Genomic DNA, 12500 nt, shown 5'->3' with positions numbered 1-12500 from the left:
ACAAAAACAATGCTTGAACGTTCTATTTGGGCCCCAATCTACTTCCTCTGCATTAAGATAACATATGGAATGTTAAAACGGAAGTCTTGTGGGGCCAACTATGATGCTGATAATGGAACTCTCTTGAAAGGGTCCATAATAAGTTCTATTCCGTTCCTAAGTAACACAAACAGTTTGACAATGGAATACGCTCGCATTGTGCTTCAACCCTTAGCTTGTTCAGCGCCACTGTTCCGCTGCCGAACCATAGAGAACAATAGGAAACCTGCCGCTTGATGCTGGTCAGTGTGATCCCCGCCTTAGTCATCCGTGGGTGTCAGTTGGTCATGCATTGCCAAGTCTTGTGTACAGCAAGCGTATATTGACAAATAAATTCTATTTATCAAATCCCTGAACACAAGTCAAGTAAGGAATGTTGCGTTTGTGGATAGCAAAACGGTTGTGTGAATCAAGGAATATTTGTAAATTGTGGTATGTGCCTTCAGATTTATATGAGACAAATATACCCCCATTAGGGTGTAACTGTACAAAAAAATCACGGTTCGATGTGTACCTCAGTATTAAAGTCACGGTTCAATTTTTGGTACTGTACGCCTGTAGGTACTGCTAACCTAAAATTTACAGAAAATATTTTTGATGTGCAATGGGAATAGTATTTTGAAAAGGTGTCAAATGTTTTTTGACATTAATTGACTAAATTGACATATGATGTACTACTTAATATGTCTCACAGCTGTTGCTATGAGAGCTATTAGTATACACATACGTTTACAAATACATGCATGTGTACTAGGGGTGTGAATCTCTCATGTAAAAGACGATACGATTCGCATCTAGATACATGGGCACGATTCGATACAAGAAAAGATACATGTTCATAAAAAACGATTCAGTACGATTCGATGCGATTCGATGCAATTCGATGCAGTTCAAGAATGGAAAGCATTCTGAAAGATTTTTTATCATTTGCTCAAGGAGCACATTAATTTTATATTATCAGTTTTCATGGTCATGGTTGTCAATTAGGCAAAAAAATATGATTATCTAAACTGAGGTTTGTTTCATATGCTGTATTGAAATGAAAAAAGAATAGTCTACATTTCAGTCAAACACAGCAGCCAAATACAACATTTTTTTATAGACTTTATAGATTTTATAGAGTTATATCTGATTGTTTTCATGGAGCTGTAGCCTTGTTGAGGTAAGACAATACCGGAATAAAATAAAACAGTGCTTAAGACACTCTTGGCCTTTTCTCATATAGCCTACAAGAATAAAATAGGCCTACATATCATTGAACTCTCTGGGTTTATTTTGTTCCAACGGTAGACCTAATGCAGAAACCTATAATGCCACAAGTCTGAGTGAATATGAACAAAATAATTGGCTAATAATTTGTGCATCGTTTTAGCAAGGGCCAACTTATTATTTAACATAAAGAAAATCCCTTCATCAAACGTAAGGCTATACTCTACAGACTATCGTTGCTGTTTAGTGTTTAATTTCGCGCTGGATTTTGAAAAACAAAGAGAGTAAAAACTGTAAAACAAACGACCGAGTGCGAGTTGTCACGTGCTTAAGTTGCAGTAGATGTATGGGTAATGAGGTCATTTGACAACTTTGGGCAATGAATGTAGCCAAAAACGAACTGCATTACCCACAATTCCGTGCCACGTATAGTTTCAAAACCGGACGTGGGATGAACGCGCTGCCTGGAACGTAAATGAGAGTCTGAGCGAGCAGAAAAGGTTGTGAACCGATTCGTAACAAGTAAATCGATATAACGACCGGTTCATTTCAGTTTTATTCCGATACAGGGCTTCACGTATCAATGTAGCCATATCTTACACGTTAAAAACGGATACCGATACGTATCGGTTAATCTTTACACCCCTAATGTGTACATGTTACGTTATGCAAATATATATATACATACACATGTAAGAGAGACTGGGTGGGTACTAAACAGGGATCTTTGTACGTGTGTTTACTGCCTACATAGGGGCGTGTGTGTGTGTGTGTGTGTGTGTGTGTGTGTGTGAGTACCTCAGTGATGTCCTGCATCTACTGCTCTTTCTGTGGGAGTAGATATATTGTGTGTGTGTGTGTGTGTGTGTGTGTGTGTGTGTGTGTACCTCTGTGACGTCTTGCATCTCCTGCTCTTTCTGTGGGAGTAGATATATTGTGTGTGTGTGTGTGTGTGTGTACCTCTGTGACGTCTTGCATCTTCTGCTCTTTCTGTGGGAGTAGATATATTGTGTGTGTGTGTGTGTGTGTGTGTGTGTATGTGTGTGCGTTGTGTGCGTGTGTGTACCTCAGTGACGTCCTGCATCTTCTGCTCTTTCTGTGGGAGTAGATATATTGTTTGTTTGTGTGTGTGTGTGTGTGTGTGTGTGTGTGTGTGTGTGTGTGTGTGTGTGTGTGTGTGTGTGCGTGTGTGTACCTCAGTGACGTCCTGCATCTTCTGCTCTTTCTGTGGGAGTAGATATATTGTGTGTGTGTGCGTGCGTGCGTGCGTGCGTGTGTGTGTGTGTGTGTATGTGTGTGTGTGTGTGTGTGTGTGTGTGTGTGTACCTCAGTGACGTCCTGCATCTCCTGCTCTCTCTGGCGCAGCAGGGCCTGCAGGCGCAGTAGTTCGGCCTCCATGTCCCCCTGCCTCTTCCTGAGCTCCTGCTGCTTCTCCTGGGCTGACCGCTCCGACCGCTCCAGCTCTCGCAGCTCCGCCTCGTACTTATCACGCACACGCTTCACCCTGAGACACACACACACACACACACACACACACACAGAAGTAGTGAATACATTACATTTATGACTTATTAGATCATGTTCTACACTGTTTACCTACCTCTATTTACCTACACAATGTATGTGTGAGCTCAAACACACACACCCACACACACAAATGCACATGCCAGTACTCAGGGATTAAAGGCAAAAAAAATCATCTGACTGAAATGTGTTCTACAGGCCAAAGTGAATGGGCCGCAACCAGGATTCTTCTGGGGCGCTGTATGTATGTGTGAGTGTGTGTTTGTGTGTGTGTGTGTGTGTGTGTGTGTGTGTGTGTGTGTGTGTGTGTGTGTGATTTTAAATGTTTTACATTTTAAACCTGCACTTACAGATTGTGGCATTGTGTTAGTTAGTTTATTTAACCAACCAATAAAGTTGTCGCTTTGGACAAAGGCGTCTGGCAAATCCAGTAACCATAACCATAACCAAAGTTGTATTAACAGTGTTCAAATTACATGTTAAACTGTAGGCTTATGTATGTATGAATAAAGACTACTTCAGATTAAGCTACTGAACGTTTCTTAAAAACAACATCATGATGACAATATTGCTTTTGTCTCTGAACGTGAAAAACACGCCAGCCCAGTTTAGGAACAATTAATCAACTGTTTGGTTATTTACATTAGCCTCTGCTTTACTTATACAGTTGCTTTTAAGGCTATACTGATAAAGTCTACCTATTTGCTTCACCTTTTGCTGATCTAAATGGTTCAATCTGCACATATTCTTCACATATTGTTCATCAAATGAACTCATGATATGTCTACATTCATGTCTAATATCGCTAACGTTTTTAGTGGTCTAAAATATCACTAACGTTAACAACATCAGAAGAAAATAGCCTATGCCTCTACGTTGCTAGTCACAACGTCTTTTTCAACTTTAGAACTTTAATCCCTTAGTACTTCTATCAAGAGTCCACATGGTCATTACACTTGTAATAGTTGGAAATACGCACACACAGACACACGCACGCACACACACACACACACAAACTCTCTCTTTTGTTCTCTCTGTGTCGGTTTCTCTCTCACACACACACCTTGATATACACACACACACATTCAAACACAACTTGATTCATGGGCCAGTTAAGGGCGTCAATGCCACCCTTAGGGGCCAGTCTGTGTGCAGTAGATCCAGTTTATTGGTGAATGATAATGGTGTGTGCAGTGTACACTGTACAGAGGATAATGTTTATTCGTGGATGAACACTACACAAGTAGATGGCAAACTGCACAAGGATCACAGATGCAAAGGCTTTCAACCCTGGCTGTCAGTATACACAGACAGACACACCTACATGCACGCACGCACGCACGCACGCAGGCAACACGCACACACACCTGTTGTCAGCAGCTCTCTCACATTCCTCCCGTGCGCCACTCGTCTCCTCCTCGAGCCTCTGAATGGCCAGCTCGATTTCTTTGTCCCGCCCCCGACGCACTTCATCCTTCAGCTCGCGTTCCCGACTCAGCAGCCAGGCCTCCTGATGGGATGAACGAAGGAGGGAGAGAGAGAGGGAGAGGAGAGAGAGAGAGGAGAGAGAGAGGAGAGATAGAGAGAAAAGCATTTTCATTTCAAAGTATCTGCATTGGTTTTAAACGTTTCAACCGGAAATCCTCTAGGAACAGATTGAAAGGGTCCATATCTGTCTCCATCACAAACATCCCACACTACCCTAACCCAAAACCCCAGAGTTCATATCTGGTCTGTCATGCAGGTGCTGCCTAGGCATGAATACTGTTCATACAGGGGCAGGTGTGGCCTACTGGTTAGCGCTTCGGACTTGTAACCGGAGGGTTGCCGGTTCGAACCGCGACCAGTAGGAACGGCTGAAGTGCCCTTGAGCAAGGCACCTAACCCCTCACTGCACCCTGAGCCCCGCTGTAGCAGGCAGCTAACTGCGTCGGGATTAGTGTGTGCTTCACCTCACTGTGTGTACACTGTGTGCTGAGTGTGTTTCACTAATTCACGGATTGGGACAAATGCAGAGACCAAATTTCCCTCACGGGATCAAAAGAGTATATATACTTATATTTATACTTATATACACATCATTAACCTGTACTATTATTTTTCCCATAGCCTTTAATGGTTTCAAATGAAAACTTTTAACTTATGGAGGTCTGAAATTTTCCCCAGAATCTTCTGCACTGACTACGCGCACAATGTCTTTGAATGTAGGCTAATTGGGAGAAGAGAAACAGATGATGCCCCTGTCTGCCCCTGTCTGCCCCTCAGCCATTAGCTTTTACAGCCACATCTGCTCCCTGTTCTTCAAACAGTTACACAACACCCTGTACTGTCCACCTGTCTCTTTATGGTGTTTATCATTTAAAGATGAGTTTGTTTTAGTTTGGTTGCCAGGCAGCGCATTGTTGTTTCTATGAGGTGGATAGTGAAAAAGAAGCGCTTCATTTCACAACAGGCAATGGTTACTGATAAGCATCAGGACCAATAAAATGTGTCTCCACACTACACTAGGCTGGCCCGTACCATGCAGGTAACGCAGAAGGTGATAACTTCTACAGGGGTCAGCAAACCTGCTTACCACAGAGGAGCAGTGAATGGAGTCTTAGTTGTTGTTGGTTGTATTGGGGTTTAGGCTGGTGGTACATGGCATGGAGCGCATGAGAGCTGGTGTGTTTGCAACTGGGTGGAGTTGAGGATTGCCTGCACTCGACCAATATTTAAATGAACCCGACCGCAACTGAAACCGTGAATAATAATTAAGACAAAATGATACCTGACCCGTGATCCGACCCGCTTATTTGAGGATGAAGATTGGCCTCTTGTGGGTACACACACACATGCACACTGTACAAGTAAACACATTGCACAATGGGCAATAAAAGTGCTGTAGAAACCAGTTGTAAGCAGGGGAGATCGCAGGAGGGTGGTTAACTTTACCGCTCTATTGGCTTGGGGTGAGTTACAGTTCACCTTCACTGTCTGCAAACACACTTACTGTACACAGAGGGCCAGATGTACTAACGCTTTTGCGCCCACTTCAGGCGTATTTGTTTCACAACGTGCATGTAAAATCGTTGCGAGGTATGTACAAAAAGGCCGCAATGATGTAAAAGCGCAAACTGCCTGTCGCGGGAGCTGAAAGTGGCAGATTGCGTTTTTAATGTCTTGCATATGCATTCGTGGGAGGATCCAGGGGAAAGTGGGAGTTTAGCGTAAAAAGATGGGAGGGGAAGAGTAAAGAGCGCCTAATTATGTATTCCGCTGTATGTACAAAGACTGCTGCTGCTACTAGACTGCTACTACTGCGCTTGTAGGCGCTGCCATTCAGTTGTGGACGTTAGCCTACCATAGCCTACAATTTCAAATAATACACAGATATGGCCTTATTATGGCTTCTATGCAAGACCTGCTCAATAAAACAAGCGCCCTCTGTTTCATTTGTAGGTGACTATATCTAATTTAATTGTTGTTATGAACTGGATATGTGATGATTCTGTGAATACTGGATATGGGGCCCCGTTGTACAATGCCTGCATACCACAAATAGTGCAATCATACAATCAATGAGAGCATGTGGTTATAAATTCTTTGATGCAAGAGTTGCTTTTCTGGACCAGTGAGTGATATTTGGGTAATTTTCTCCGGCACACCTGATGATCTCTCACAGCACACTAGTGTGCCCCGGCACAGTGGTTGAAAAACACTGCATTAAACAGCCTGCACTCGACCGATATTTAAATGAACCTGACCGCAACTGAAACTGTTAATATTAATTAAAGGGACACCAGGCAACGTTTTCGTGTTAATTACTCATCTTCGTAAGTCGGTATATGGTTAAATGACTCATTACAGGGCGAATGAAGACTCTCTCGCCCGCCCCTACTGCCTGTAGGAAGAATATCCCGCTTGCAAGTTCAGTGTATCGTACCCGCCGACCGAAGCAGGATCAGTTTACATCCTGCATCCACAGCACAGAGGGAGGCTAACGAAACGCTATGTTATTGTTGCAAACATATGTATAATGGCAGAGCCGGCGAAGAAGCAGCGAAAACCCTTGACGGAAGACGCAAAGAAAAGGAAAAGAGCTTCAGACCGAGCGAGGGGGAGTTTCGTAGAGAAAAAGCATCAGGCTTGCCTGGTGTCCCTTTAAGACAAAATGATACCTGACCTGTGATCCGACCCGCTTATTTACAAAATGTGCGCTTTTGGATAATGTAGCCAGTGTATCCTTATTCAGCAATGTAAAAACTTCACATAAACAGGAAGAGAAAGCCCTCTTAATCATGTCAGCCTACCCATGACCTTCTTTTAGGCTATAAAATGCTGCACAAACAAAAATGAGTTAAACTTTCACAACAGTGGCTGTAGCTGTAGGCTATAGTTTAATATCGGCCGTCTGTCAGGGATCACAAAATCCCGGTAGGCTATGAGGAAAGGTGGTAAAGTGTCAACATTATTTTATTGAGTTACTTGTCATTAGGTCTTGTGCCAACATTGTTCCTAGCCTAGAACAAGCGGTGTGCTCAGTGCACATCGAGCAATTTAACCTATTGCTTGAGGTTTTGGAATTCCATTTGAAGTTACTCGGTTAGGCTGGGACGCATCTGTGTCTAACATGTTGGTCGTGCCTGTTTTGTGGCCGTCATACCTTTAAATGGCTTTGCAAGAAGTGCATAGAGCATAACCTGCACTGCTGTCATCTTCTTTAAGAACCTGTCCAAAATACCTCCCGTACTTTGCTTTTCCCGTAGCGAAGTGGTTAAGAAGCTGGGCTAGAATGTAGCTAGTAGCCTGAAATTTGTGGGTTCAATTCCCGGACACTTCCACTCAATTTGGTTCAGCCCGCACACCACTTGTACAGGACTGGTCTAGCAATCCATGAGAACCAGGACATCACAGACCTGGAAAATGGGTAGCGTATTCACAACCACACACGCACAACGCACAAAGCGTGTCCACAGGCATTCTCACCTCTTTTTTCATGTAGTTCTCCTCCCATGTCTGTTTCTCAATCTCCAGTCTTTCTTTCAATGCCTTGATTTCGATCTAAAACACAACCACACAGACGCACGCACACACACATACACGCAAACACACACAACATTATAAATTTTCAAACGCGTCACATGATAGCTTTTGTGATTTCAACTTGTCTACAAGCTACTTTTTCTTTCCTCCTTCTTCATCTCTATGTGAGTGTTATTTGTCATCACACTTCAAAAGTTGTGTGGCATAGCAAAGCCAAGGCTAACACCTATGCACATCAGAGCAGGGATGCGGTTCCCAAAGCCATAGTTGCTAACCTGTTAGCAACTTAGTTGGTTGGCAATGGGAAATTGCATTGCAACCAACAAAGTTGCTAACTTAGTTAGCAACAATCCATGTGAACCAGGACATCACAGACCTGGACAATGAGTAGCGTATTCACACCCACACACAACGCACAAAGCGTGTCCGCAGGCATTCTCACCTCTTCACCTCTTAGTTAGCAACTATGGTTTTGGGAAACGCACCTCAGGTCTGTTAGCCCAGCTACAGACCTTGCGTCACGTGGAGCCAGTGGCACACACAGCGAGGGCAGCATGTGGGTAGTGACTGCAGCATGGCCAAGGTGGCATGTATGGGCTTGTGTGGGTTTAACTGGACTGCTGCCAGTGACTACTTCATTCATTAGTTCGCTCGATAAAAGGAATGGGACATGTTGTGAGTGTGTGATGTTAATGTGTGGGACAGAGGTGAGTGAGTGTGTGTGTGTGCGTGTGTGTGTGTGTGTGTGTTTGTGTGTGTGTGTGTGTGTGTTTGTGCTTGTCTGAATGAGTATATGTGTGCCTGTGTACTTATACGCATGTGTGTGTGTGTGTGTGTGTGTGTGTGTGTGTGTGTGTGTGTGTACCTGGTGCCTCCTCTCCTGCTCGTCCCTACTCTTCTCCAGTTCCTCTCGGAGGGCACGGGTGGAATGGGAACTGTTGTCCTCCAGCTGCTTCCTCAGTTCCTCCAGTTCAGCCCGCTGCCTGCTCACACACACACACACACACACACACACACACAAAAACACAAAGCTATAGTTATGCATGTTCAAAATGTGTGATCATATGTGAGCACGTTCGTTCAGGGGCGGTTCTAGGGGCGGGGCCACAGGGGCCCTGGCCCCACCTGAAATCTCATTGGCCCCTGAATGGCCCCTGTACCGTTAATCATCAATAAGTGTCAAACTTGTTGAGAACGATGATCAGAGATGCAACTCCATTCCCAAACAACTGGTGGCAGTAATGCACCTTTTGAAGCTTGAAAGCTAAAGCACACAGCGAACTGCTTAGGTCTGTGCACAAAAGAAAGAATACATTTGGCTAACCAGAAAAGTATCAGCTAACGTGAAGAACTGATCAATGGCGTTTCATCCTCCACAGAAGTTTCTTGGTGAGTCACAAATCTCTATGTTGGTTATCATTAATATGTGAAAAGGACGTTTATTTGTTGCTGTTAGGTTTGTCAATTATGAAGCAGCAGCAAGCTGCTAACGTTAACTTAGTCAGTGAACTGTTACTTAATGTTAGGTTACTTGAGTTCAGGTTTGAATTCATTGTTAGCATGCTGATAGATTTTATGCATGGAAAGGAAATGTATGAAGTGTTTGAAATGGTCTTAAATGAAATGTCACTGCAGAGAAATGGACATCCTGTTTGTTTGGGGTCCAACATTAATAGTATTACATGCGCCAGTGCGCCTTACCAAATGTAAGTAAAGTTCAATTTTTTCGCTTGAGGAAAAAGTTTAGCAGCTGCTAACATTAACCTTAAATCTCATAAGAATGCAGGCCTAATTGAGGTGTAACGTTAGCTAACACTACGTTTTTGTAGAGTTAATGTGAGCTATCATTGCAAAGTTATTAACCACTATTCTGAGTTTATTTGATTCATGGGCTTCGCATGAATTCTGTCTGAAAGTGTTAGGACAAGGAGAGTTTCATTGAGATAAATTGGTTACATTTTCTACCCTATTCACTCAAGCTTTATATGATTTTTTTAAATAATGATAACTGGTTTTACAGTTGCTAGACGACATGCTGAATACAAGTATGGATTTTGTGACACGCATTAGTGTTTCACCTACAGACTGGGATGGCGCAGGCTCAGATTGGAGCTGGTGACTTCAACCCACAGTCTTTACATTACATTACATTACATTACATTACATTACATTACATTTGGCTGACGCTTTTTAGCCAAAGCGACTAACAACATAGTAAACAGTTTAAGTTTTAGAGCAGTTCTCAACAATTTTAGGACAATTTAAAAACATTAGAGTACAGTATGAATAAGTGCATCAGTGAGTGCTGTTTTTAACAGTTACTTGTCAGTTTGAGACGGCGGGTGAGTGCTAGGATCAGTAAGACTTGTTGTAAGTGTTGCTATGAGAGGAGATGTTCTCTAAAGAGCTGGGTCTTCAGGAGTTTTCTGAAAGTGGAGAAGGATGTCTCTGCCCTTGTAGGAGCTGGCAGTGTGTTCCACCAACGAGGAACAACAGATGAGAAAAGTTTGGATTGGCTTGAGCGTACCGGTGGTAGAGCTAGACGTCGTTCGTCTGAGGAGCGCAGCGGTCTGGAGGTAGTGTCTGTATGAGGGCATTCAAGTAGGTGGGAGCAGAACCGGAGACTACTTTGTAGGCAAGCGTTAGAGCCTTGAATTTGATGCGGGCCGCCATAGGTAGCCAGTGTAGCTGGATGAGCAGCGGGGTAACATGTGCCCTTTTGGGTTGGTTGTAGACCAGGCGCGCTGCCGCGTTCTGGATCATCTGAAGTGGTTTCACTGCGCAGGCTGGGAGACCTGTCAGGAGGGCATTGCAGTAGTCGAGTCGTGAGATGACTATTGCCTGAACCAGAAGTTGGGTAGCATCTTGAGTCAAGTAAGTCCTGATTTTCTATATGTTGTAGAGTGCGAAACGGCATGACCGGGCGACTGAGGCAACATGATCTGAGAAGTTTAGTTGGTTGTTGAGAACAACTCCTAGATGTTTTGCAGTCCTGGTAGGTGAAACAGACAGGGAGTCAAATGTTGATGTTGTGATGTACAGTATGGTAGGTTTAGCTGGGAGGACTAGCAGTTCAGCAGTTTAGTCTTTGAGAGGTTCAGCTGGAGGTGGTGTGCCTTCATCCATGTAGCTATGTCTGAGAGGCAATCCGAGATCCGTGCTGAAACCAAGGGGTCATCAGGTGGAAAGGACAGATAGAGCTGTGTGTCGTCTTTAGAACCACCAGTCACCAAGCATAGCTGCTCCTAATGGTACGATGCTATTTCCTATTGCCACTACAGTGAGCATATTTTGTCATTCATTTTAGAAACGCCATGTTGACAGTGCTGTTTAGACTCTATGGGCTAAGCCCGGAATGTTTTCAACTGCTGGCGCCGTCCCTGCCTCTAGCCATCAGTAAGCTCACATCATGTTTGCTTGTCAAGTGCTCACCAGAAATGAACATTGCATGACACTTCTCTGACTTCTCTGCGATCCAAGACAGGTTCTCTTCGAGTTGTTTGGTTTTTCAATATTTATTTTAACTAATAGCAAACATCCTGACTTACATCCTCATATGCACATCTCATTTCCAAATAATAGCCTACAGACACAAGTTACCCTCCTTCTTAAAGTGAAAGGCCCCTGGACTTACACACCACTAATATAATGTAATCATGACATTAAAGGTAGGTGTTAAAAGGTAAAAAAGTTGACAGTGGGTTATGAAAGTTAATAACAATTAAGTTACTCAAACTTGTTTCATGTTCTTCTCTCCAGACATTTCCCATTATAGAGCAGATGGTTCTGTGCAACCTCTCTTAAAGGTATTCCGCAAGATACAACATGGAAATAGGAAGAGGCCACTCAATGAATTCTGATACAAAGACTTCAAATGGTTAGAGTATTCCATCTTTAGTGTTTTGCTACCCCTCCCGTAATTTTTTTCGCTTCCAAATGCCCCATTGTCTGTTTTCACATCAGAATCAGGCTTGCTTTTCTAACAGGAAGCAAGACGGTGGCTTCAAAGACCATTCCAAATCAGACCATTGTAAAAATATTTGTTGAAAAAAAACAACAACTGTGTAAATATGATGTAGTTGTTGCTCACATGCTATGTGTGTGTGTGTGTGTGTGTGTGTGTGTGTGTGTGTGTGTGTGTGTGTGTGTGTGTGTGTGTGTGTGTGTGTTTGTTTAAATGTATGCAAACCGGCAGTGAGAGTGGTTTCTCTTATCAACAAAAGGGGAAAGAGTTGAAGTAAAACTTGTCCAATTGAACAAAAATGAATGTGATTAAACAAATATGATGTAAGATTTCTGTTTAAAATATCAATGCATTTCCGCTGAAGTGTCTATTATATTTTAGTTTTATATATTGTGTTTTCAATGCACATTATAAATAAATGGGACATTTGTTAAGATTTATATTGGCTTTTTAGTTTTTTAGCAAAAGTATTTGAACAAGGTGAGACTGGTGAAATATATGCACCTTACTGCTGTGATGTAGTCTACTTAGCTGTAGTGGGTATACTGTGATCAACCCCAAATGTTAATACCTATCCTTGCCTATTTTAAGTGGGTATACTGAGATGGTGATGTTTTTTAAGTGGGTATACTGCATAGTCCTGCATATCACGTAGACTACACCACTGCCATACTGAACAAGGGATTTTCTGTGCATGGATGTTGACCGGTTCTTGGCCCCTCAGTGTATGATGTGGCCC

At 43.0% G+C, this 12500-nt stretch overlaps 1 protein-coding gene across 2 annotated transcripts in view; it reads right to left on the bottom strand.

Moving 5' to 3' along the window:
• Positions 1-12500, bottom strand: part of cep131 (centrosomal protein 131) — a 35927-nt gene that overhangs the window by 2923 nt on the left and 20504 nt on the right. For both annotated transcript variants that reach the window (XM_042082015.1, XM_042082016.1), the window contains 4 exons: positions 8663-8780; positions 7741-7815; positions 4140-4282; positions 2575-2752 (listed from right to left, as the gene is read on the bottom strand). In XM_042082015.1, coding sequence (XP_041937949.1) covers positions 2575-2752; positions 4140-4282; positions 7741-7815; positions 8663-8780 — 514 coding nt within the window. The remainder of the gene's footprint in view (positions 1-2574; positions 2753-4139; positions 4283-7740; positions 7816-8662; positions 8781-12500) is intronic.

This window comes from Alosa sapidissima, chromosome 24, assembly GCF_018492685.1.
Source record: "Alosa sapidissima isolate fAloSap1 chromosome 24, fAloSap1.pri, whole genome shotgun sequence".
Classification (NCBI taxonomy): domain Eukaryota; kingdom Metazoa; phylum Chordata; class Actinopteri; order Clupeiformes; family Clupeidae; genus Alosa; species Alosa sapidissima.
The sequence above is the reverse complement of the archived record's forward strand: the minus strand, read 5'-3'. Positions and strand labels throughout refer to the sequence as shown.